This window comes from Halichoerus grypus, chromosome 4, assembly GCF_964656455.1.
Source record: "Halichoerus grypus chromosome 4, mHalGry1.hap1.1, whole genome shotgun sequence".
In the NCBI taxonomy this organism is placed as follows: domain Eukaryota; kingdom Metazoa; phylum Chordata; class Mammalia; order Carnivora; family Phocidae; genus Halichoerus; species Halichoerus grypus.
This window is the reverse complement of record NC_135715.1, coordinates 184,654,292-184,681,475: the sequence shown is the minus strand read 5'-3', so window position 1 is coordinate 184,681,475 and position 27,184 is coordinate 184,654,292. Positions and strand designations below refer to the sequence as shown.

At 39.8% G+C, this 27,184-nt stretch overlaps 2 protein-coding genes across 16 annotated transcripts in view; one reads left to right on the top strand and one right to left on the bottom strand.

Annotated features, from left to right (window-relative positions):
* FBXO36 (F-box protein 36) overlaps nucleotides 1-2,048 on the bottom strand; it is a 129,554-nt gene extending 127,506 nt beyond the window's left edge. Inside the window, exon 1 of one of the 2 annotated variants that reach the window (XM_078071421.1) lies at nucleotides 1,602-2,048. In XM_078071421.1, coding sequence (XP_077927547.1) covers nucleotides 1,602-1,697 — 96 coding nt within the window. In that variant the 5' untranslated portion in view covers nucleotides 1,698-2,048. The remainder of the gene's footprint in view (nucleotides 1-1,601) is intronic. The other variant, XM_036071525.2, reaches the window with a different exon arrangement.
* TRIP12 (thyroid hormone receptor interactor 12) overlaps nucleotides 1,309-27,184 on the top strand; it is a 140,980-nt gene continuing 115,104 nt past the window's right edge. For 10 of the 14 annotated variants that reach the window (XM_036071518.2, XM_036071520.2, XM_036071516.2 and 7 more), the window contains exon 1: nucleotides 2,191-2,343. The gene's annotated coding sequence lies outside the window, so the exon portion shown is untranslated. Of the gene's footprint in view, nucleotides 1,328-2,189; nucleotides 2,344-2,558; nucleotides 2,664-2,840; nucleotides 2,957-27,184 lie in introns of those variants that run through there. The other 4 variants (XM_036071502.2, XM_036071505.2, XM_036071501.2 and 1 more) reach the window with 4 other exon arrangements.

Genomic DNA, 27,184 nt, shown 5'->3' with positions numbered 1-27,184 from the left:
GGGGGTTTCATAAAACACAGTAGTTAGAAGAAGGCGTGTGCCCAAGTTAGACTACAGAGCAAAGTCTGAACATCAACAACAGAAGCATTCTTGGGGAAAACTAATGCCAGGAGCACTCTTATGGTTAATTTACTAAAATAAAAAGGTAAACAAGTATTCATTTGTTGAAGCTCAGGACATGACAGTACACATGACAGTACACTTGTAATACTGGACCTTCAAGAAAAAGAAATCCTCAAAAAAAATTTTTTTAAAGACAAATTATGGAAAAAAACTGTAAACATTAGAACATTTTAACTTAGGTGAGGTAGATGAAAATAGAAAACGAAGTATGAATATGGTAAGATGTTACTGCTTTCAATCATTAATGTTAGAAAGTGAAAAATTGTTAGGATTATACATCTTAAGACAATGGAAAATGGTCCTAAAAATGTACAAAAAATGAATTTTAGCGTTTAAGAAATTCCAATTAATGTGTAAAAATTCCCCTTCCAAAAATGTTCAATTAAATATTTAAGTATGACAGGCTATCATGTTTTATTATTGATATACTTGCAATATTTATAAATCTCAGGTTAAAAAAATAAAATATTTATTATTTTTAAAAGATGCTTTTAAAGCTAAAAAAAAAGCATTCTCTGCCTACTTAAGGGCTCACGGGAAAATTCATGCAATATTCAATATCTACACCAAAACAAATATATACAAAGTTCTAAATTTCATTTTATAGAAATACCATCTATTAAAGTACAAGGTGCTTTATCTCAGTGACAGGCTTAAGCTCAGCCAGGAATCAGAAAACGTGTTCCGAGTGAAAGGCCCAGTTCAACTTGATCATTTCATGAGCACAATAAATCATCCAAAAAGCCCACCTTAAATAGCTAAAGTAGTCATAAAAATAGGCTGATGGTTACTTTACTCCAGCGATAACATAATCCTCGGTCTTATTGTTGTGGAGCAGATGTCATCATGGGTGGGGCTGACGCGCAGAGCAGCTGAAACATTTTTGTACCACCCCCCGCACACTTTCAATGGGATAGAAGGGGCTCCAAGAAGGTAAGGGGAAAGCTCTCAACAATTAATTCCTACTAGAGATAAGGAAGTTTTGATGTGGTCGGGGTACGCGTGAAGACCACAATGAGATTTTAAAAACCCCCCATGATTAACTCCTACCCTGGAAAAGAGATCGTCCCTTTCTCCCCTCCCCTGCCGACTCCTCCTTGGGACACTTGGCTGAGTCTTTCTTTCTCTCCTTCCCACGCTGAGGTGAGGCTGCACGCAAGCCAGGGACGCCCGTTTTTCTCTTCGCGCGGAGGGAACTCTGCGGGTAGGAACCCCGGGTGGCAGGAAGGGAGCGGGCGGCGATGTGGGAAGGCAAAGAAAGCTCGCCAGAGACGAGCCGGGCTGGGGTTGGGAAAAGACACGCAGGCCACCGAGGAGCCGGCCGAGGAGGCCGAGGTGACGAGGGAAATCTCCCGGCTCGGAGCTGAGACCGGACGCTTCCGGCGGGCCACAGTCGCTCTCGGCCTAGCGCGGCTCGCGTTCCGCGCTCCACCGGAGCGGCAGGGAATTAGAGAGGGTAAACCGCGCCTCGCACTTGCCTGGGAGCGGGTGACCAATAACTGGTAATAGTCTTTGCTCGGCGCTGGGCCTTGTCCTACGATTTCGAACAGAGTCTCCGGCAGCCACGACGCCATCTTGGGACGCCACCGCCGTCGCTAAGACAACCAGGAAGGGGCGGGGCTTGATTGGGGTCATGGGGCCAAAGCCCTAGTTTCAATCGAACCCCGCTTTTGGGCTAGCAGGGGGTTTCTGCCTTGGGGTGATCGACCTCTTTCTCAAGAGTCAGAGGGAACTCTGGTCCGTGAAATTTCAACCCTCAGGTCCCCGGTGACCCGAAAGGGAATTAGTTCCTGCTACCATGGAGGGGAGGGGGTGACCCCGGCGGAGGGATACCAAGCACAGCCCCACATTCCCCTTCCTGGTCCCTCGAAGGGATCGGGAGGAGATCTCAGGCCGCTGGGAGAGAGTCGCTCGGGGCGGTGGGGGAGGGAGGGGCGATGTGATGGGCCGCGAGTAGGCAGCGGGGCCTTTCCCGCGGACGAGCTCGTCAGCCCGAGCCGGCGGGCAAAATAGTTCCCGGAGGGTGTTGGAACGGGCGGGGAGGGAGGCGTCGCGGGCGGAGGCGCACGCCGGCCGCGGTGCTGCGGCTCAGCTGATAATTGAAGGGACCCGAGGAGTCGCCGCCGCCGCCGCCGCCGCCGCTGGGGGGGGGTGGGGGGAGCGAGTGGAAGTTACTGCCGCGCCACCGAGTCCGGACCGGAGACTTTGGGGCCCAACTAGGTAATTGGGGCGCAGTTCCGAGCGGCCGGGCCAGGCTTGTGGGAGGGGGTTGTGCTGAGGGGTTGGGGGGGGCGGTCGAGGGGGGGGGTGGGGAGGAGCTGGAACAGAAAGTCCCAGGAAGCCCGGTTGTGTCATCGCCGCGATTCGGCCCCCGCTCGGCCTGCTCCCGGCGGCGGCGGCGGCGGCGGGGCCGCGGAAGGACCGGGCTGGGGGTTGACGGGCGAGGCGCTCGAGGGAGACCGGGGCCGGGCGGGAGCGGGGGGGTTAGCTGGGTCCCCCCTCAGGTCCCCGCGATGAGGAGGGCCCTTCACGGAACCGGGGTAAGGCATGCGGGTCTTGGGGAGCCCTGTGGTGGCCGGGGGGGCCGGAAGTGGGCTTTGGAGCTTGGGGGGCGTCTAGGAAGCGAGAAAGTGGGGGGCCGGAAGTGCAGGTGGGGGGTGTGAAGACGGCAAGGGTTCCCCGGAAATGGGATGGGGGGCCCGGAAACCGGGAGAGAGGAGGCTCCAGGGCCGCGGACGGCCCGGAAATGGAAACTAGGGAGCAGCTCGAGTGACAACAGTTGTGGGAAGCGAGGGTCAGAGGAGGGAAGAGGCCGGAGTGACTTTAGACCGCAGTAAGGGGTTTCCTGCCAAGGGGGGAGGGTTGTGGGCGGGCGAGGCCGGAGACGGGGTCTGCGCTGGGCAGTTTCTTTAGCCGTGGGAAGTTGAGGCTGAGTGAGGATGACGAAGAGACGGGCGTGCAGGGGGGGCTGGAAAAGAGGCCGAGAAACTTGGCTGAGAAGAGCAGAGCATGCTTCTAAATAGATTAGAATGGAAATCGGGGGTGGGGGTCCAGGACTTGGGAGGGAGGTGGACCAATTGTCACTCCAATCGTATTAGCATTCAAAGCGAATCAGGCGATTAATTTATTTATATGTGGATTACATAAAACCTATTACATCGTTTGTCCATTCAGTTCCCCCTCTTCTGCATCCTCCTCCATGGTGAGTGGGTTTCTAGTTCAGAAACAAGTTACAGGGGAGTTCAAATAACGAAGGTTGGAAAATCCCAAATCCTGTCCTTGGTGGCGCTTCCTTCCTCAGAATAACAGGAATCCTTAATTTGCTACAGGGAAGAAGATTAATAAAGATTTAAAAACACATGCAAATCGGGAGGAAATAACTTAACACATTTGAACTGCTGGGGGGACGGGAGGGAATTGGTTACCCTTGTGTGGTAAGGAGAGAACGGAAGGGGCTGCTCCTAAACCCTTAAGACAGGTTGGTTGGTTTTTGATAACGCCGTTTTACTTTGGGGACGTTTAGCTTAAGCATCGTGTCTGGCGGTGGGCAGAGTTTAATTGCTTCGTTAGTTAATTGAAGGAGGGACTGTGTCAGTGAGTAAACGTTCGTGTGTGAGGGGTGCGGGGGTACGTTTAATAGCGCAGTGAATGTGTTCTGAGTGGACTTCTAACTGCTCCCCTGCTGTCTCCTTTCCTAGTCGGCCTTCCCCGGATCTTGCCTGGGCTGCCAAATCACCCGATCCCCGGGCTTTACTCCGTTTTGTAGGCCCTTCAGTGCTGTGTTCAACTTTCTATTCCTCTCCAGTCTCTCTGTAGATATTTTTGGCATTTCAATTTTTTAAGACTCAGAAAGTTGAGGCTGAGGATCTTCTCTCTAAAAACAAAACAAAACAAAAAATATAGGGTAGAAAGTTGAAAGAGCTATTGAGTGGGGCAAAAAACCGACGCTTGGAACAAAGGTCCTAGTTATTGGGGAAAAAGGCAAGAGGCCTATATGTGAGGCCTGTGTGTGTGTCGCATTTACTCGGGGTGGAGGGGAGTGGAGGGGGGCGGTTAAGGTTGAGGAATGGCATTATCAGGTTTAGAGACAATCAGTTGGCAGATGGTTTTATTGGGGTTTATTTTCATTATGCAAAGAGATCAATACTGAGTGTGAATTTTAAAGTAAACAAAATTTCTTTTGAAATAACCCTGCTCCATTTTCAGGCCCAGAAATACTAATTTATTAGTGTGGCTTTTACATCATCTTTGTGAGATTGTTTGGGGAGTTTTTATTTCATTTATTTTACGCTTAAGAGAACATATTAACATGGTTTGAGTTTGTGGGCTTTTTCCACATCTGCTTTTCTATGAATGTGCTGGTATCCATAAGGATTTAAGAATTGCCATGTAATTAATGTAGAATGCAATTAATGTTATCATTGTTTCTATTCGATTCCCAGTTTTTAAGGAGTTTGAGTGGTTTTTAAGTCTGCTGAGCTGATGGTTACTGTTTAGTTTGTGTGAGTGCACAGGTTTTTTTTTTTTTTTTTTTAGTTTTTCATTTACTTTCTAAAAGTTTTAGAATACTTTTGGCAGAGTTCCAGAAGCTGCTAAGCTAAAATAATTATTTTAAAAATTGAGGGGATGCTAAGCCAGTGTAAAATCAGTGTTTTCACCTAGCAAAGTAAATTTGAATATTTACCTTTCCATTCTAACTTTTAAGATTACTGGATTTATGTTATCTAGATAAGATTTTATGATCTTACTTTAAGCACATCATCCCAGCAAAGAGACAAACAATGGCTTGGGAATTCACACACTGCCATTTAGTAGCTGTGTGACCTTGAACTATTCATTTACCCTATCTGGTCTCCAGTTACCTATTTTTTTTTTTTAAGATTTTTTATTCATTTGAGAGAGAGAGAGAGCGAGCGAGCATGACCAGGGTCAGAGGGAGAAACAGACTCCCCGCTGAGCAAGGAGCCCCATGTGTGGCTCCGTCCCAGGACCTCAGGAACAAGACCTGAGCTGAAGGCAGACGCTTAACTGACTGAGCCACCCAGGTGCCCCTGGTCTCCAGTAATTTTATCTGTAAAATAGGGATGGGTAATCACTGTTTTACCTCACTGGGTAGGTTTGAGACCCAGTGGATATAATGGCTGTGAAAAACTACAGACTACTAAATAAGTGTAATATATTATCATTAGTTTTAGAAAATTACAGTAGCTATTTTGAGGTCATTAAAAACAAGAGCTTCTCACCAGTGGTGGTGATAGGGGGGTGACCTTGATGTAAGGTACGTTGCAGATATGAAGTTACAGCAACTTATATTTTGAAACTGCTGCTAAATTGGTAGTGGAACTTGGGCCCAATTTCTGTTATTTTTTATTATTATTATTATTATTTGCATCAGCATGGTAGATACTTTTTCACCATACCTCCTATTGAGTAAATTTGTTAATCATCCTTAGAGAAATTTCTTTACATTTTTATTATTGATAACCTGTATGTGTTCAGGTCTGTGGCTCTTAAGAAATTGCTTTCTAATGTCAGAGACTATAATTAAGGGAAAATATTGCCAAATCTTGATCTGTTTTCTTTACAGGATTTAGGGTTTTGTTTTTTTTTTTAGTTCTTTTAAGTGGGTGGGTGAGGATCTTTCTGAGCAAATAGGATACCAGTTCACCCTTTATCTTTCCGTTTGCTGAGGTAATTGAATGGACTCAAGTTGAAAAAGCAACCTGTTTGTTGCTTTTCCTCTTCATTCATGTTCTTGCTACTGCCAGCCTGACATGCACTTTTCCTTTATTTAAACCATTTTAGGTTCACTTCAACTCAACCCTTCATATCACTTCCTCAAAAACTTCTACCCCATGAGCTTTCCTTTTTGTTTCTTGGTTATCTAAATAAGCTCCATTTGGGGATTATAGTGCTGAATTTGTTGACATGTGTTCCTTTTGTTTCCCTAACTGGATTATAGCCTTCCCGAAGTCAGGGATTATCTTGTATCACTGTGTTTTGCATGAAGGTGCACTCATATGCCTGATTGAAAATAATACCCATTTTCCTTCCCACTCCAAACCAGTAATGTTAGCCTAGTTTTGCTGACTGTGCAACCAGTCTTCCTGCTTGGGAAGTTTCTTAGCCTCGACAGATTTCCTCAAGATGCTATTTGGTTTTGTGATCACAGCCTCTTCATGTCTTCCTGACTGCTGTACCATCGAGTGCCGGGAAAGGGTGGAAGAGTAAGAAAGAAGTTGATGGATATTACACCATAGATAGATAGAATCTATAGATTGTTATATAATCCTGGTGCTTGTAGTTCGTAACATGTAATGTTAACTTTACATTTGTGTGTTTTCTTTCAGTGCCTCTGTATAGTTCATACAGATTCTTGAAGGCCTAAACCCCTAGCAGTTATTCTCTATAATCGCTACCTGGTCTGCTAGGTTACTCTGACACCCAGTGGGTGCTCACTGTTAGAGTAAGTAGGTAAATAGACTGATGCTGAACCAGTCTCTTGATTTTTTAAGTAAAATTTAACTTGGTGAGTGTTCTGGATTTTTAACAATGCAGTTCTTTAAATCTAATACCCTGACTTACTGATTTTAGGTGATGGGCAAGAGAAATTGTTTCCTAGGCTGAGATAAGTCTGCTTCACAGTTCTTCGCTGAGGCCTTTCAGAGTTTGGTTGTGATTCTTATAGTTTCATTAAACTGGGTTGGCCAGAAGAAAAAGGAACTTGTCCATTATTCAGACCTACCTGTTTTGTCTTGAGTGTGCAGAAGCTATTAGTAATTTTGCAGCTCTGCTTGATTTAAAAAGTCTTTAGTGGTCTAGAGTGAAAACTGCTTGCCACTCTGTCCTTTTCATTAGAGAACAGCATTTATTGTTCAAGTAAACATCTGATTTGAAGGTAGAAGAATTGGGTAGTGGTCTTGACTGCCTTTTCTGTCTTTGTGACCTTGAGCAAATAGTTTAACCTTTGTGAGTTTCAAGTGCCTAATCTGGAGTGTGGTTATTGCCACCTAACCTAGATTTAATTGTCATTTGTATGCTAGACACTGTTTAGGAGGTTAGGCTGTGAAGCTAGATTGGAACACAGGGCCCTTCCTCACTGGTTCATTGCCATTGCCTTATTTGTTAACACCCTTCTACCTAGAACATACTTCTGTTATATATGTAGACTAGAGAGTTTTTGAAGATATGGTAGTGTTCTTTAGTTGATTATGAATTCCTTCAAGTCCATCTTCCCCTTTTTTTTATCCCTCTAGCACAGTGTCTGGCCTGAATTAAGGAATCTTTGAATCCTTATTAAAGGAACAAGTTTTGTGAGAACAAAATATTGATGTAAGTGAAAATAATTTGTAACGGTTTAGCGTCTTATTTGTTTAGACAAATTTTTTTTTTTTAAGGTATTATTTATTTGACAGAGAGAGATACAGCGAGAGAGGGAACACAAGCAGGGGGAGTGGGAGAGAGGGAAGTAGGCTTCCCGCTGAGCAGGGAGCCGAATGAGGGGCTCGATCCCAGGACCCTGGGACCATGACCTGAGCCGAAGGCAGACGCTTAACGACTGAGCCACCCAGGCGCCCCTTGACAAACTTTTTGAATCGTAGTTGATGCTAAAAAAGATTTTGGAAGTTTTCTTTTTAATCTATTGGATGTGTGTTTCAGAGACTACAAGTTACTTTGTCATGTATTAAAAAAGTGAGGACAAGCCATTTCATAGTCTTTAATAATCCCTTATTTACATATAATAGTTGGTCATTTAAATTCTACACTGAGGCCCTAAATATATTTTGATATGATGCATATGTATTTAAGTATGCAGTTGAGTTTTATACATCATTTTTGTTTAGTTTCTTTGTTTCTTTTTTAGAAAGGATATATTATTTCTATAAATATGTTATTACCCATATGTGGATTTTGAAGGCTATTTATAAGCTGAAGTGTCTATCAGCAAGTCTTCAAGACTTGAAGTTACAGCATTTCAATGTGTATTTTAATCAACTAGTTGGCTGTCATAACCAATGAGTTCTGCCCTGACTTCAGAACTCCTACTCATTCCACCCGTGGGCAGCAGTCTGAATAAATAGATGTACCTTGTGCTATATCTTCTTAAGGTCAGATTAACTCGATTTGAAGTCCTTATACTGGTAAACATGTGTGATGCCCTGGAAACCCAGAATGGGTTTTTACAGATAGCCCGTCTGAAATTCACTGTTGAGTTGTAATTTAAGCTGCTTTGTGTCCTTAGAGAGTAGGTTCATGGAGATCATATGGAGGGCCTCTCCCTCCCCCCCGCTTTTTTTTAATCTTCCTGAAAACCAAGTGCTTGTAGTAGCCTTGTAAATAGTAAATACATGAACATGCTGTAACTTCTGCTATGGCCCCGGTATTTTGTAATCTTGTCTGTTTTGCACCCTTGGCTGCATGCAGTCAGATTGAGCTGCTTGTTCCTCTCTGAACACACTCCAGGAACTTCAGCTTTCTTGATGGACTTTGTTAAGTCTACCTGGATCGACACCCTTCCCTCATCTTGGGTCTCTCGTAGCTACAGGTACACACTTCACTTTCTTCCAGTACCTCCTGTAAGAGTTTACTCCTCACTTCTCCCTTCCATAGCATTTTGTTAGTTTTAGTTACTGCTTTCACCATCTGTCTTATTATAATTAGTCACTTACTTCTTCTTAACTAGATCTTTGGCTTCTTGTGATAAAGCTCTCATTCTGCCATCACCACGGTGGCTGGCACAAGGCTCCTGACCTGCATTGTACATGGCAGTGATAGTTTGTTTTGGTGACACATTGAGGAATTATATTGTGAAATAATAGTAGCACCATTTGCCATAGTTTCTGTCAGCTTGCTTATTTTCATTTCTCAGGGTTTGGTAGCTGTGTGTAGGATGCTAAAATATAAATTTTTCAGAATTAGGGCTCATGAAAATCCCCATTTTAAGGGATTGTTAAGGCACTAGACTATTTTACTAACTTTGTTACCTTAGGTTTAGCATTTGGGAATTATGTTTACTAGCAGGTAAAAACGTGTTTATCAATACATATTTATCTAGTGCTTACTGCGTGCCAGGTCTCTGCTGGGAGGAATACAGAAGGTTCTTGTCCTGAGTTCCATGGTTTCATTTAGTTGAAAATCACTTAACCTGGTTGAATTTACTTGATAACTATATATAGTATAGTGTTTAGCATAGAGAAATATCCTGTAGATATTCTGGTTGTTGTTTTTTTTTTTTAAGATTTTATTTATTTATTTGCCAGAGCGAGAGAGAGAGAACGCACAAGCAGGGAGAGCGGCAGGCAGAGGGAGAAGCAGGCTCCCCTCTGAGTGAGGATCCCTATGTGGGACTCGATCCCGGGACCCTGGGATCATGACCCGAGCTGAAGGCAGGCGCTTAACTGACTGAGCCACCCAGGTGTCCCTCCTGTAGATACTCTAAATGCAGGTTTTCTAAATGTAGAATATGAGAATCTAAATTAAGAAACTGATAAATTAGGGCACGAAATTTGGCTTTACTGAATAAATTGGTGGAAGTGCCTTCGTTGTGAAAATACTTCCTCAGCAAGTAATGCATGTGCGTTTCTGGTTCCAAACCCTCTTGAAAAATGCTGAGGAGGAATAGATTTATAAAATGGGATCTCTTATGTTGAAGAGATGTGGTACTTTATTGTAGATGAGTTCAAACTCTGACGACAGAACACAACATCTGCCATTGTGCATATCGTTAAGTACAAAGTTGAGTTTTACAGAGTGCGTACTCAGAAGCTTGGAGGGAGATTCAGTCCTGGGTTGAAGTTGACTAGGTTGAGGAAGACTTTATGGAGAGATGAGGGACTTGAATTGGCCTCAGTTGTTTGGGTAGGTAGAGAAGAACGGGGAGCTTAAAAAGGTGAAGTTGAGGTGAGGATCTAATGGTCAGATAAACTGGCCCTTTGGAGTAGAGGGTCCACATTTATGAAATAGGAAGTCAGGCTGAGATGATTGAGGTTCTTAAATGGGAGAAATTACAAAATTAGATTTAACGAATAGACATGTTGAGTTTGTTGTTGATCCCTGAATAGGCGGTGACATGAAAAAAGTGTACAGAAATATTTAATTTGTAAATGATCTACGAAGAAAAAGTGCTTTCAGATCTTATTTGGATCTTACCTTTCTATGAAATGGATTCCCTTTCTAGGACTGTACACTATAGGGGTTATTTTAAGTTTTGGGGTGAAAAAAGCAGTGGAGGTAAAACTTCTTGCTTAGTGTCCCTACTTAGTAGTTAGAGTACCTCTGTTCAGTAAGCAGGAGCTGTCTGATGACTCCTGTTACTCCTCTGTTCAGTCATAGAGTTCGTCCCTGTTAGTGGAAGGCAGTCATTTTGTCTTAATACATTCATCTATTGTTTATATTCAGTTTTTTTTTTAATTTAGAGTACTGTTTAAAAATTAATACGTGATTTTTTGAGTTCCTCAGTAACGTCAGCCCTCTTTATAAGAGAAACTTCTGCTAAACATGTAATGCAGTAAAAAACACGGTGTTTTAAGAAAAGCAAATTGTGGCTTCAGTGTTTACATAATTTTTTTAAAAAATATTTTATTATTTGAGAGAGTGTGAGTGAGAGCACGAGTGGGGTGGGGGAGCAGAGGGAGAGGGAGAAGCAGACTCCCCATTGAGCAGGGAGCCTGACGTGGGGCTCCATCCCAGGACTCTGGGATGGTGACCTGAGCCAAAGGCAGACACTTAACCAACTGAGCCACCCAGGCACCCCTACATACTTTAAAAAAAAAAAAAAAAGATTTAGTTATTTCTTTTGAGAGAGAGCTCATGAGCGCGGAATCTCCAGCAGATTCTGGAGCCCCAAGAGTGGGGAGCTCAATGTGGGGCTTGATCCCACACCCCAAGATCATGACCTGAGCTGAAGTCAGACGCTTAACTGAATGAGCCACGCGGGCGTCCCAGTATTTATGTACTTTTAAAAAAGTGCAAGTTAATATTACCTGTTCTTTTGGGGTCTTTCGTTTGTTTTTCCCAAGGGGGGGGACTGCGGGGGTAGAGGGAGAAGGAGAATCTCAAGCAGGCTCCATGCTCAGCAAAAAGCCTGATGTGGGGATCATGACCTGAGCCAAAATCAAGAGTTGGTCGCTTAACCAACTGAGTCATCCAGGCACCCCAATATTACCTGTTTAATCAAGTTAAATATCTTAGTAAAATATTTGCCTAGCACTTTGGCTGATGTCATAGTAGACTATTTGTTATCCCTGTTACTTTTATAAAAGTACACAAAACAGGATTTCAAAATTAGGAAATGAGGTTAGCTGGTGGCTAAAGAGAAACTAAAGATACAGAGAATAATACTTCATTCAGGGGTCTGGTAGCAATAATATTTAGTTTTCTTACAGCAGCTTTTGTTCCTAGAGTATTCTTGTAGACTTTGCTGATTGCAGTTTGAATTCATTTTATTCTTGTGTGGAAATAGGAGAGATGTTAGCAGTTAGTGCAAGTTCATGACTTACACCTGTTAAAGCTGTGTAGCACAATTTGTGGGGGTTTGTGGACTTTGGAATAAAAACGTTTGTGAAGGCTGTGTATTTTACTAATACAAGAGACAAGAGTGTCTTTTAATTCAAGGCATTCGTGCAGCTTCCTAATTTTTCCTTTATTAAACACATTTCCTTATATCCACCTAGGGAAAGCGGCCTAGTCTCGAGGGAATTAGACTTGAAGTCTACCCCTCCATCCCAGACCCACAAGCATTTCTGCCTTTCTCCCAGTAGATGGCAACAATTAGGCTGATTTTTTAGAAGATTTCAGTAGTTTGTAGCTTTGTATGTAATCAGACTAGTTTCCTAATTATTTCTCAACTGTCATTAGGAACTTCAGTGTTAATTTACACATCTTGACCTCAAAATACTTTTCTCAGAAAACTAGACTGTTAATTGCAGAGTTCATTCTTTTTTTACTTTACTTTTCACCCAGTCTTTTGAAAAGTTTGCCCTTCCAGTTGCTGCTATGAGGTAAGACTTGGGGAATTTCAGCCTTTGGTGTGGCACTGTAAGATAATCCGCTTCTGCCTCTTTGAACCATCTAGTATTACTTTTCAGCTGCTTGTGTATTAGGCCATTTATTCTCCAGGTATCTTCTCATTACACAAACTAAGGATTCTGAAAGGAATTATGGAAGAGATAGTAAACCATCATTTGGGGATCTCTGTTGTGGCACTGGTGTTAAATGACACTCAGTTCCTAGTTCTTGATTCAGCTAAAGAATCGGTAAACTTCATGTTTGCTGGAATACCAGCGTTTTCTTTTCTGTCGGATGGACCTTCAGCTTAACTCCTGCGTTTACTTCCATTCAGCATGCGTTAATTCTTCCTTGTTACTAAAAAAGAAAAATAAGATGATTCATAATGCACAATTAACTTTTCAGGGTTTGCTATATTTAGAGATACTTAGAACTTTTTACAGGATGCCTGCTGAGTTTATTTAAATTTTTAATGCGATAGTAAAGGATTTGGGAAGTTTCCATATTAATTAAGAGTTTTAAAGTTAGGAATGGCTTAATCTTTTAAGGAACATACAGTCAGAGACTTAGTAAAACAGTGGTTCTAAAAAAACATTCTGCAATTAGGTCTGTCTTACGGTCCAGTATTAGAGTCATGGTCCAGTGGAAGGAATTAGGCTGGTTTCAGCAACTGCTGCATTTATCTTTTAGAGGTGTTGCTTAAATTGCATTAGCAATACTCAGACCTAGAAAAATACGTAAGATGTCTGCTCTCAGCGTAGGTAGTCTGAAGTTAGCGGTGGACATAGAATTAATGTATATGAATAATAAGCAAATGGTATGTATTATTATAGATATTTTTGAATACTTATTTAAAGTCCTAAATCAAGATTTAGGATTAGGAAGACATGTAAAATGTGGTCCTTGGCCTTGAGTTTATAGTCTCATTAGGGAAGGAGATAAAGTTGGGAATAAAAGTAACTATAAAAACTCTTAAACTGAATTTTAAGACATTATTCAGATGTCTTATCAGGTGACTAGCTGTTAGGAACAGAGAATATGGTAAAAATATTACTCAAATATTTCTCAGAATAGTTATCTTCATCCATGTATACTTGATCACATTTAATTCCAAATTCAGTTCCTTGTTATCTTTCTGATGTGTTTTTCACTATAAATATGTATAATATAGTCTAACAGTGATGTAGACCAGTCTAGTGGTGTGGGAGATGAATGGGATAAGAATAATATGAATAATAGCAACAGCAACCAACCTCTATTGAATCCTTCCCTTGGCTTACTGGTACATAGGTTAGTCTCCACCAGAGGAGGGATGGGAAATGGGGAGGTAGGTGGGCTGGGGATGGATAGGTAAGGGGGTAAATAGGAGAGAGTTGGACATTCTGCCCAAGAAGTGTAATGAGGGTGGATGAGAGTCTGCTTCAGAAGAGGGTAGAATTTTTCGGTGGCCAAGGAGAGTTAATTGTGCTGAGTAAATACAGTCTACATGCTGTGTTTATTTTCTGTGTTTATTTAAGTGAGTTTTTTGCCCCATAACTTTACATAGGGAGAATGTACCATATATTCTTCCTGTGTTTTGAGTATCCCTGGGTTATTCATAAACCCAATTGGAATAACAGGAAATATATAAATATGGTATAATGGAAAATAAGATGAAAGTATGAGCCAATTAATATTAGTGCATACATTTACATGAACATTTTTCTTTTTAAAGTTGGTGTTTTTATTGTGAAACTTTAGTCAGTTTTCATAAACAATTTTTCGTGGCTATACGCATTTACATATTTTGAAGGCAGTGCCCTCCCTATACAAAGGATATGGGCCTTGATGCAAGAAACTCTGATTTAAACAAGATCTTCCCTATGCTAGCTATGTGATAAGTCATTTAAACCCTCTGAGGCTTAGTTTTCTTTTGTATAAAATGGGTTGCTGTTAGGATCTTGCATAAGTAGTATATACTTCAGTGGTAGCTGCTGCTGTTTTTATTTATAATGATGAAGAAAAAGATGTATATTAATTTGGATGGTTTAGAGGAAGGCTTTTACACTGTCTTCCAGAACCGGGGTCAGCAAACTTTTTTTTATAAGGTGCCAGACAGCAAATATTTTTGTCTTTGTGGGTCATGTCTTCTCTGTGTAATTACTCAGCTGTTGTAGGGCAAAAGCAGCCGTTGCCTTTGTTTAAATAAAACTTTATTTACAAAAGGAAGCAGTGGTCCAGATTTGGCCTGTGTGCCAGTTTGCCAACCCCCTGCTCCAGAGTATTACTTGCTGCCTTTACTTGGTTCACAGGATTTGGAAATGACATATGTCTTAAAAGGTAATATAATAATGTGTAAGTGATAAAGGAATTTGGTGTAAGTGACTAAGAGCAAAGACTGGAATTTAACTTAAACACTGGCTGTGATACAATTAACTTTGTGACCTTGGGTCAGTCACTTTTTTTTGCTTCAGTTTTGCTGGGAATGATAGTAATACCTATTTTAGGTTTGTTGTGAGGATTAAATTGGTTACTATGTAAAACTTTGAAACAATGGCTGGTAAAGGATAAGTGCTCCATGCGTTATTATTGTTTCTTTAACCATTCTTTTTGAGAGGAAGCTTTTCTTTCCTTTGTTGATAGACTATCTAAAAAGACAGTTTTGAGAAGATGGATTTCTGTGATAACGTCTTGGAATTCCCTGAGTGTTAGAGTTGTAAGGTTGAAGGAGATCATTTGACAGTATGGGTGGACTCATCAGCAGGGTGAATTTGGGTTCTGGTTTCCTGGTTGTTTGATTTTGGGCAAGTTATTAAGGTATAAAGTATAGGAAAATCGTACTTTATAGGATTCTTTTGAGTTTTTAGTGAGAGAGAAGTGCTTAAGCACAGTGCCTTGTTCCCAGTGAGGTGATCAAATGATAGTTGCTATATTACAATTTTTTTGATTAGGGTATTGGCTCCTAGAAGGAGTTTAATAGCTTTTATTCTATATAAAAGAACCATATAATAGTTCTTTTTAAATGACTTATTTTCACAGTTGCTATAAATGTATGAAATTACAGTCAACTGTGTGAATTTATTATTTTTCAGATGTCATAATTTAGGTGTTAGTGAATTTAATAGACAATTAAAACAACACTTTAATATATTTTTTTTAATTTTTGAAGACTTTATTTATTTGTTGGAGAGAAAGCAAAAGTATTCCTGAAGGATGCTTAGCATACTTCACCATACCTTTTACTTGGGGAGAGCTAGGGCATACCTCTGGCAAAAATAAGAGTAATGGTGTAATTGTATGAATATAGGTTTAAACCACTGGCTTTTAAATTCTTTTGATCTTCAGTCCATGATAAGAAATGCCCTACTTTGCTTCACCAGTGTATGTATAGAAATGTGTGTGTAACTGAAGTAAATGTCAAATAGTACTTAAGCATTCGGCATGCTGCTATTCTCTATTTAATTTAAAACTTCTGGTTACGACCTTTTAAGTCCGAGAATTCTTAACCTTTTCTGTGGTGTGGACCATTTCACAGTCTTTAGCTGTGGACTCCTCAAAATAATTTTAAATTCCTAAAATAATTGCATAAGACAAAACCCCCAGTATATCAAATGTTGAAATCTAGTTCTTAAACTGTTAAATTAGTATGCTGTAAAATAGTAATACATTTCTTTATTAGCATTTTCAATAACATGATGTAGCAGCTGTTGAAAGCAGTGATGGGTGTAAATGATGTTTTGAGGTATCTGCAACAATTGTAAGTGATAGGATAATACCTGTGATTTCTCTTGGTGCAAAGCCAGCGGGACTGCCAGTGACGCTGTGGTTTGTTGCCTCTTCAGGATAGAAGGAAATGTTAAATTTCAATTAGAGGTTAGTGAAATTATTTTTTTCAATCCAAGTTCATGAACTCCTCATTATGAACCCCTGGTCTAAATTGATTTCAAGGCTCTAATCTTAGAGTTTGAGAAAAAATACTGGCTTTGGCCCAATCATGACTCATCCCTTAGGGCCAGGGAGTAGCCTCCTTCCTCAGAGGTGAAGGGATTTTTACCCCCTATAAGGCAGGATTCTTTTAGCAGGGAAGAGTGTGGGATAGATGGAATTTGGGTAGGGAATGTTACCTTCTGCCTTCTCCTGTGTGTAGTCCCCCCTCCTTTATTCTCTCTACTGATTGCTTAATTTTCCTCCCAGTACTATCCAGTGTTACTGTTGTCTGCTTCCCCAATGGTAGGTAAATACCACTGGGGAGAGACTACCCCTTTAAGTAATTGAGTAGCTGAGTAAGACCTGGCACTCCCATATCCCAACTAGTAAGTCTTGGCCTTGGTGTCCCCTCATTCTTCCCTCCCCTCCAAAAAACCGATGTGACCATTGTAAAGGCTGAAATGTGAGGAAATGTAAGTAAAGGCACTGCTCCGAAGTGCTCTACATAGAGGAGGTGATTCTCCTGGTGGACAGGTGTAAAATGACTTGTGTTCATGTGGTTCCCCGCCCTTGATTTTTAGATGTGTGGGTATATCTCATATAGTTAATAAACCAGGAGCAGAGCTATTATTTTTTTAATTTGTATATGAGGAATAAAAAAATTACTCAGTAAAGAATTCTAGTCTAAGGACATTAATGTAAACCTCCCTGGAGTTGATAGTATGCCCTCCCCTCTTCCCCCACCCTGCCTTCATTTTTAAATTTTTTTATTTTTCACTTCAGGGCAATCTGCCTTTCCTTCAGCAGGCATTTTTTCTTTTCGTTTTTAAAGTGGGTTGCACAAACCTGATTAATGAAAATTCTTGAAGAACTGGTTGCTATAGTTTTGGATTTTTTGTTTTAACTTGGGTGGTTAACTACAGTGCATTTTAAAGTTTCCTTAAAGCAATTATTTCTGACTTAAAAGACACATCAGTGCCTTTTGCACAGTTGGACTGCAAACATCTGTTGATTGAATACATTTTTACGAGTCTACATATCTAGAATATCTGTCCCTCAGTCTTCAGGTTTTGTTAAAGTTTTGATAGAAAGTAAACTAGTACTTCCATTTGGATCACTGGACTTTTTGAGTCCTAGAAGAACTTCTTTTGGAACAGGTAAGTGATAGTATCCATGTTGGATTTAATTATTCTTGTTTTGTTTGCTTTAGAAAAAGTTAATAAATGTTTAAATTGATCCAATATTAGGTATTGTGGAATATAGTTGTTAGTTCCTATGTAAATACTTCTGGTTTTCATTTTATTTTTATATTTAATAACATTGTTGGAAAACAAGAAAAACTTACTGACTTTCTAACCAGTGTAAGGACTATGAAGTAGAAAAGGCATCATTACTTTATTAGAATAGAGAATAGGAAGATGTATAAGTAGTGAAGAAATTGGATTATCAGTCAGGTTTAGTAAATGCATTAAAAAATGTATTCCATTCTACGTAGGAGTCTTTTCATTCTTAACAAATGATTATTTGTCTTTAAAATGTCAGTTGGTTTATAGTACCTTTCAATACCTGTTGGGAAGAGCCTGGCATGTTAACATTTTGTTTGTTGACATATTTGAAGATCTAAAAGCAAGAGCTTTAGAATTTTCCTTTTTATGCAGTACTTTGGAAGGCAGGAAACACTTTCAAAGCAAAACAGAATTTTTTTAAGCAGCTCTATCCAGATACATAATTCTTATGCCATACAATTCACCCATTTAAAATCTACAGTGTTTTTAATATATTCACAGAGTTGTGCAACCATCACCACCGTCTAATTTCAGAACATTTCATTGCTCCAAAATAAACCCTGTACTCATTGGATTTTCTGTAAACTTTTAGGTTAAGTTTTAGAATTGATGATTCAGATGTGATGTACTGTCCTTCTGTTAGTTAAAATCATACCAATTTAAAAAAAAAAAAACTAGCCTTGCCCATTTTGTAGTATGGGACTACAGATGGAAACTACTTGGTACTTGGATTTATCCTCCAAGGAGGGTTCATCCGTTTTGATAATTTTTCTACTTGAAATTATTATTTGAATTTAAACAGCCTGTTAACTAGAAACTGTGCTTATTTGTTGGCTGTAACTGTCACTTGGACAAGGCTGGATAGGAAACTATTCTTGGAAGATGCCAAATTTACTTCAGAACCAAACTCAAGAGTTCTGGTTCTACCTGGTAGGGAGCAGTTTGCCAGTTCTTTTTGATATTTCAAGGTAGAAGTCCAACAGGTAAAAATTGAATTTTTGATTGGCTTCTACAGACTTCCATTCATTTTCTTATTTTTTAGAAGTTTATACAGAATGTTTTGTTTTGAAAGACATATTAGCACTTTCTACATTATTGTCTTTGATATGCAGTTAGGTTGGCAGAGTTTAGGTGTGCATTACTTCTTTGGAGTTTCTTTTGTTATTTCAGTTTTTGAGGTGCTTTCAGACTTTCCTCTGAGACTCCCCTCTGGCTATTTCCTATTGATTCATTCGTTCATTCATCTACCTCCCCAGGCCTCCCCCCCTCTCCCCCAGGCCTTTCTGAAGCTGTCTCTCTGTCTGAAATGCCCTCTTTCTTTGCTTTCCCACCCCTCTCTTCTGGGCAGATACGGGAAGAGTTTCCATATTTCCACACCCTGAGAGGTGTATCGCCTCCCCTAAGGAAGGCTTGGATTGTTCTTCTGAAATAAGTGCTTCCAGTAGAGTCTGTTGGTTTTCACTCCACAGTTTGCTCTTTCATTGGTCTGAGCTTCCCAGAGTTCCTTTGAGTCTTGCCTGCATCCTACCAGAGATTCTAACGTCATCACTGTCTGCTCACCTCACTTTAAAAGAGGGCCAGGGCTAGCTGATGTCTCAGCACAAAACGAAATCGTCCTTAACCCTTTTGTCACTTCTGGTTTATGCTTACTGGTGACTCTTTTTTTCCAGAACAGACGCAACTGTCCTCTTTTATGTTTTGGCACTGCTTCCTCTTTCTACCTCTCCTAGTTTGTTTTGGCTATTTTTTTATTATTTGTGGGCGAGAAATGAACTGCACATAGAAATTTGGTGGCTGTGGTTTCGTTCAGTTCTCTTTCTCTTGCTTTTACTGCTGCAAGTTGGTACTTGTATTAGATGTATTTCATCTTAATATTTTTTTCTCTTAAATTTTAATAAAGGATGGGAAAAGAATGTACTAAATTTTATGATTTCTTGATACTGATTTTAGTGTATTCAGCAATGCTATTGGTACGGTTTTTAGAGTGGTATCTTATTTTAGTGGAACTGTATGTGTTATCATTTAATGTTGAATTTTTTTCACTTAGGGTTATATATAGCATATTAGAAATCGGAAGTTACAAACTGGATTTGATGCATATGAATTTATACTTTTTTAGTTTTCTTTTTCTTTTTTTTTTTTTTTTTAAGATTTATTTATTTATTTGTCAGAGAGAGTGAAAGAGCACAAGCAGGGGGAGCAGCAGGCAGGGGGAGCAGCAGGCAGAGGGAGAAGCAGGCTTCCTTGCCTAGCAAGGAGCCTGATGTGGGATCGATCCCAGGACCCGGGGATCACGACCTGAGTCTAAGGCAGACGCTTAACCGACTGAGCCACCCAGGCGCCCCTGAATTTATAGTTTTTTTTTAAAAAGATTTATGTTTTTATCTTAAGAGAGTGATCAAGAAAGCGGGGGTGGGGTGGGGTGGGGTAGAGGGAAAAAATCCCAAGCAGACTCCCTGCGGAGCGTGGAGCCCAACATGGGGCTTAATCCCACGACCCGAGCCAAAAATCAAGAGTCAGCTGCTCAACTGATTGAGCCATCCAGGCGCCCCTGAAATTATACTTTTAAAAGGCATCGTATAAGATTATTGGTCTGAGAGTCAGGAGACTGGAATTCTAATCTGATTTCAATTTTAGATACTTGAGCATAGATGAATTTCCTTTGAATCTCTTCTGTTAGATATGAGTAATATTTGTTCTTGCTACAACTCTGGGATTGTTAGGATTAAAGTGAGAGACCTATGTTACAAGTATACAAGGTATTCATATAGAACCACAGTATACAAAAACTTGATAGTTTTGTCCTTCTTACTGCTATTGGAGAAAACAGTGAATCTCCATTAATGAATCCGACTTGAAAGAACATCTGAATTTGGAGGCATAAAAAGTAAACTAGGACTTAAAGTAAAGATTTATTTGTCAGAGAGAGAGAGAGAGCAAGAGCGAGCACAAGCAGGGAGAGTGGCAGAGCAGGCAGAGGGAGAAACAGGCTCCCCGCTGAGCAGGGAGCCCGATGCAAGGCTCTATCCCAGGACCCTGTGATCACGACCTAAGCCGAAGGCAGACACTTAACCACTGAGCCACCCAGGTGTCCCCTCCCCTCCTTTTAAGATTTTATTTTAAAAGTAAACTAGGACTTAAAAAAACATTCAAGTGTTAATTGGATACTGGGTCACCTAGAGTTATTACTTGAGATCAACTACCCATGTTTGTCTAATGAAATCTTTTAAGGATGGAATCAGGAAGCTGAGCCTCAGGAGCAATTAACTGAAGCCAACAGTTCAGATATTCTTAACCTGTTGTCTCTACTGTGTGTGTCTGCTTTCTCTCTCTCTCTCAAGACTGCTTCCTAATGTGCCTGTCTTAAACTTAAACATAATGCCAGACTTCGCACTTAACAGTCTAGGTACCCTATCTAAAGTACCTTTGGGAAGGACTCTGAGTGATCCAGCATAGGTCATTTACAGAGTACTGAACCCTAGTTAACTTGTGGTGGGTGTTGTGGGATAGAGACTTGTCATGTAGTATGTTACAGCTTCTATAAGAATCTGTGAGACTATATTGAATAGAGAGAAATAGATGAAACATGGTTGTCTAGTACATGTGTCCCCTTGTAGTATTTAATGACATAACTAAATTTGCAAAATGCTGGAGCTCTTCAGAGTTGTAATATGCAGAAACACTGAGAGATTTAATGCAAGATTTTTAAAAACTTGAATATACAGTATTTCAGGTGAACTTTAGTGGGGGCAAGTGCAAGGTAATGAATCAGAGAAAAAGCAATCTAAACCTTGCCAATGGATAATGAACTTCGAGTTAATTGCCATTTGACTGGTAAAAGTATGTATGTATGTATTTATTTAAGATTTTATTTATGTATTTGACAAAGAGAAAGACACAGTGAGAGAGGGAACACAAGCCGTGGCAGAGGGAGAGGGAGAAGCAGGCTTCCCACGGAGCAGGGAGCCGATGTGGGGCTCGATCCCAGGACCCTGGGATCATGACCTGAGCCAAAGGCAGACACTTAACAACTGAGCCACCCAGGCGCCCTGGTAAAAGTATTTAGATACTGCTCTGGAAGTGTGCTTACTTTCCCACTGTGGGATATTCTAGTCCTATTTTTGCTATTGATTTCTATTCATTTGTATTCATTGTGGTCAGAGAATATGCTCTGTGTGATTTCATTTCTTTGAATTTGTTGGTTTACTTTATGAGGCCTAGCGTATGGATGGTTTCTGACAACATTCTATGTGTGCTTGGAAAGAATGTGTATTTGCAGTGTTATATTTGTCCCCATTAGGTCTATTGATAATATTGTTGTTCACATCTGTATCCAAACTAATTTATTTTTTGGTTGTCTTGTTAATATCAGTTACTGAGAGAGGAGTTTTAAAATTCTGGATTTGTGTATTTTTCAGTTTTTGTTTTAAGGTTTTAAAGCTGATGAAGAATTGCTGTCTTCCTCGGGGTGCCTGGGTGGTTCAGTTGGTTGAGCATCTGACTCTTGTTTTGCTCAGGTCATGATCTCGGGTCTTGGGATCTAGCCCCGAGTTGGTCTCTGTGCTCAGCAGGGAGTCTGCTTGAGATTCTCTCCTTCTCCCTCTGCCCCCCCCTGCTCATTCTCTCCCCCTCTCTCTCAAATAAATAAATATATAAAAAAATTTTTTTTAAAAAGGAATTGCTATCTTCCTGAATTGAATCTTTTATTATTATGAAGGAACTATTTTTAAAAAATTATTTACTTTTAATTTTTAAATTTTTTTAAAGTAAGCTCTATGTCCAGTGTGGGGCTTGAACTCATGAGATCAAGAGTCGCATGCACTGATTGAGCCAGCCAGGCGCCCCTGAAGAAACCATTTTTATCTCTAGTAATGTCTTTTTAAAAACTTGTGGGCGCCTGGGTGGCTCAGTTAGGCGACTGCCTTCGGCTCAGGTCATGATCCTGGAGTCCCGGGATCGAGTCCCACATCAGGCTCCCTGCTCGGCAGGGAGTCTGCTTCTCCCTCTGACCCTCCCCCCCTCATGCTCTCTCTCTCATTCTCTCTCTCTCTCTCTAATAAATAAATAAAATCTTTAAAAAAAATAAATAAAAACTTGTAATGTCAGTTTTTTAATGCTAATAAACTACACCAGCTTTTTTTGTCCAGTGTTTGCATGGTATTTTTCTAACTTAGATCTGTTGCTTCTAGTTGAAATGTTTTGAAAATCCAACTAGACATTGAGTTTTACCATTTTATTTTCTAATTTGGTGCCCTCATTTGAATTTATTGTTTTTCATAGGTGTATGATTCTAGTCTTCGGTTACTTTAGAAACTAAAATAGTGTATCTAACAAGGTCTGTAATTAATTGGTACCTTTACTTGCAGAAAACACAAAGACCTTAGAATAGTAACTCAGTTTACCAAGCTCCTCTTGGCTTTAAGATATTGTTGTCATTTTACTTTAATCGGTTTTTAAAACCTTAAGTAGATAGTATAATTTCATAGCATTAACGTTCATTTACATTTATCTGTTTGTCACCCTTATTTATTCTTGAATCTCAGTACTATATCAAGGTCATTTTCTTTGTATTGCTGGTGAAAAAAACTCAGTTTTTAATCTGACAAAAGCTTAATTTTTTTTTTAACACTTTATTTGAGAGGAGTGGGGGAAGAGGGGCAGAGGGAGAAAGAGAATCATAAGCAGGCTCCACGCCCAGGGTGGAGTCCAACGTGGGGCTTTATCAATGACCCTGAAATCATGACCTGAGTGGAAACGAAGAATTGTATGCTTAACTGAGCCACCCTGGAGCCCCAAAAGCTTAATTCTTTAAAGATAATCTCATTTGGCATAGAATTCTTAATTGGCATGTATCTTGTGTCCTGAAGAAAATAAAAATTCTATTGTCTTCTGGCTTCCATTGTTACTTTCAAGAAGTCAGCTGATAGTCTGTAAAAAATTCTCTCCTTTCCCTTGTGTTGAAGATTTTCTCTGTCTTTGGTACTTAGTTTCATTACATGGTTTCATTATGACATGTCTAGGTAAGTATCTTTTTATTTATCTTGTTGAAATAATCATTTGGGTTTCTTGAATTTAAGGGTTGGTATCTTTTACCAGTGTCAGAAAATTCCAAGCCAATAAATGTTTAGATATGCCTCACCATGTCTTCGTCCTTGTACTTCTGAAATTGTGACTAAACATATGTTTGAACGTCTTACTTTTATCCTCATTATTTCTTCTTTATTTTTAATCTTTTGGCTTCTATGCTGCCTTCTGTGCAATTTATATCTTAATGCTTTGCCTAACTTTGTCTAATATGCTGCCAGACCTGTCTATTGAGTTTTATTTTTATTCACATATTAGAAATTCTTTTTGGCTCTCTTTCAAATCTGTCCCTTTGAATAGTTTTTTTGTTACCTTTATTAGTTTTTTCAGTTTTGGCCTGTGTATTTTAAACATCTTTGCTTAAGATTTGTCTGATAACTCATATCTGAAATCTGTGTGATTGTTTCTGTTGTTTGTTTTCGCAAATCCTTGTTCATGGTGCCTTGTTTATTTATGTGTACTCTATGTGGTGTTTACTGTCTATAGTTTATTTGTAGATGTTTCCTGAAGCCTGGAATAGAGAAGATGTGCTTTGCTTCTGTCAGGTATGTAGGTGCACCAAGACTTTGCTACCCAAAGTGTAGCCCTTGGGCTGGCAAGGGAGCTTGTTAGAAATACAGCATTTCAGGCCCATACCTGTATTTTAATAAGAATCTGCATTTTAATGAGATCCCCAGGGCATTCTCAGGCAGGCTAAATATTGAGCAGCCCTGAACTAAAAAATTGACAAGATTTGGAAAACTCTGGTTTGAAGTTTCTTGGATTATTCAGATTATTGAAATTTCAGATCATGACTAGAAATCTTGGCCATGCATGTAGAGATTTTCAGATACAGGTTTTTTTATTTTCTCTTTCTCTCCCTCGATGAGTCCCTCTGTCTTCACCGCTTAGCAGCAAGATGATTTAGCAGTTGGGTGCGTTGGGGATGAGGCATATATCTGGTCATCTCAGTCCTCAAAGTATAGCCCAGAGTGGTAGTTTGTTGTTTTGTTTTGTTTTGTTTTAATGATAAAGACTAAAATTTGAAATAAGATTAGGTTCTTGAAGTTTGGGTTTGGAGAGTCAAGTGGGAAAATCTTTATAAGGAAGTGATCAACATCATTAGTAAGGAAGTATAAATTCGAACAGTGAGATACCACTACCCCTCCATGAGAATGGCTAACTTTCTAAAAGACTGATAACACCATATGTTGACAAGGTCGTGGAGCAACTGGAAATTATATTCTTATTGGTAGGAGTGTAAAATGTAGCTGTTTTGGGAAAGGTCTCATGGTTCCTTTAGAAGTTAATCATAATCTTCATGATGATCTAGGGATTCTACTCTTAGTATTTACTTAAGAGAAATGAAAGCATATGTCCTTTGAAAGACTTGTAGAAGAATGTTTGTAGCAGCTTATTCTTAATGGCCCAAATCTAGAAATAGTCCATGTGCCCGTCAACAGAAGAATGGATGAACAAAATGATAATAATCACACAGTGGAATACTACTCAGCAGTACATACTCATGCACTCAGCCACATGAATGAATCTCAGGATATACTGAGTCAAAGAAGCTTTGTGCAAAAGAGTACACATTCTTTGGTTCAATTTACAGGAAATTGTGGAAGAGGTAAAACTAATCTCTGGTGAGAAAAATTAGCATGATGGTTTTTAGAGTTGGGAGAAATGCAGGATTGACTGGCACAAAAAAACTCTTGGGTGATACTCTAGCTTGATAAGGGTTTAGGTTACACATTTATTTAGGATTTAGGTGTATAAGTTTGACAAAATTCGTTAAGTTTTATACTTAAGATTTGTGCATATTTAATATTTTTTAAAAAAGCAAGTGGTAATGACTCTGAAAACAAAAGCACTGTATGTAAATTTAACTGAAAACGAAACAAAATTTGCACCCTAGTTAATGATACAAAGTATAATGATGTCTGCAGCTTAATTTGAAATGGGTATTTGGCCAGACAGACAGGGATGCATAGGTAAATAGATAGGGATACATCTGTGATAAAGGAGATTAACATACTGCTACTTGTAAAAGCTTAGGTGATGGAATTATGGGTATTTATGGAACAATTCTCAAGTTTTTGTATTTTGAAAATTTTCATAATTGTTGGGGAGAAGATGTAGTGAGTGAGAAATAAAAAAGATTACAATGAGTTCAGGAAGGGAATTGGATTTGTACAACTAGCCTGTTTTCACACATTTTGTTCAATTTGTATTTGTGCTATTTTAAGAGTGGTAAATATTCTTTTGATTTAAAAATGGCTTTTAATTTTTTGATCATTTTATTTCAGCTGAGAAAATTTTGTTTAGGATAGAAATGAGATCCACTGGTCCATAACTACTTCAATGTGCCAAAGACTCTTGGAACTCACCATCATTGCTCTCTGTATCCACTTATGTAAAAGATCCAGTGCTCAGTTGAGAAGGGCTGTTGTTAATATACTTTATTAGTCCACATGGGCCAGTTTACTTTGTTTTCATTGTATTCCATGTTTACATGTTATTTACATGTTCTTGCTAAAGGCGCTGTTAGTCAGTACTTGAGATTTAGCAGGACGCTGATGTGCAGACTGCCTGAAGTGGAGGTGTTTCTCTTTCATATGGATAGCTGTTTAGCTCCACTGCAAATAATTGGGTGAAGAGTTGAACTGATTCTGCATCCTCTGGAGTTTGCTGTTAGGCAGTTGGATCTTACAGTATCAGAAGACTTGTGCTCAGCTTCTATAAGGAAGGAGTACTTCTACACTTAGAAACTACGGAAAACAGGACTGTAGGACGATGTATAGGGTCATTGTGGCCATTTCTCAAATGATGGGGGACAGGGTTTGTTTTCTTTTGTGTCTTTACCTCTGAAAGGCATGTCTTCTTTGATAATCTTACAGTGTGTTAAGAGTTGGGAGGCAAGGATTTAAAGGATGAATGAATGAAATGTAGGTTGACACATTTAGGTCAGGGATGATTTGTTCTATATCCAGAAGCTTAATTTTTCTCATTTCTGATAAAAGTGAAATCTCTGTGGACACATTTTTTTAAAAAAGCAAGTGGTAATGACTCTGAAAACAAAAGCAAGTCTCCTTTCCTTTCCAAAGTTCATAATAACATATATTTGGGTGCTTACTCTTTCTATGAGAGACTTATTCTGGAGTATTTCTAACATACACAGAAACAGAACTGCCCAAGACCCAGATCCTACACTGTCAACTCCTGGCCACTTTTTTCACCCATACTCTTAGCCCCGCCTCAATTATTCTGAAGCAAATTTTGGTTGTTACTTGATGTGTAAATATTTCAGTCCGTTTCTTTGAAAGATGAGAACTCTTTTTAAAGACTTAAGCTTAATCCCATGACTGTACAATAAAAAATAGTTCCTTACGATCTGTAAATATCCAGTCAGTGTTCACAGTTTGTATACCGCATTTTGTTGCTATGTCTCTTAAAACTTAATATGTACGTGCTGTCTTCTTCCCCCTCCTTTGCAGTTTGCTTGCCTTTTTTTTTGAGAGCGCAAGAGAGCACACATGTGTGTGAGACTGGAGGGGGCGCGGGGGAGGGAGCTGGTCTTAAGTAGGCTCCTTGCTCAGTGCATAGCCCAATGCAGGGCTTGGTCTCACGACCCTGAGATCATGACCTGTGCCGACCCTGAGATCATGACCTGTGCCGACCCTGAGATCATGACCTGTGCCGAAGTCAAGAGTCAGATGCTTAACTGACTGAGCCACCCAGGTGCCCCTGCTTACTGTATCTTCTAAATGTTATACTTTCAGTTATTTTTATTAACCTAA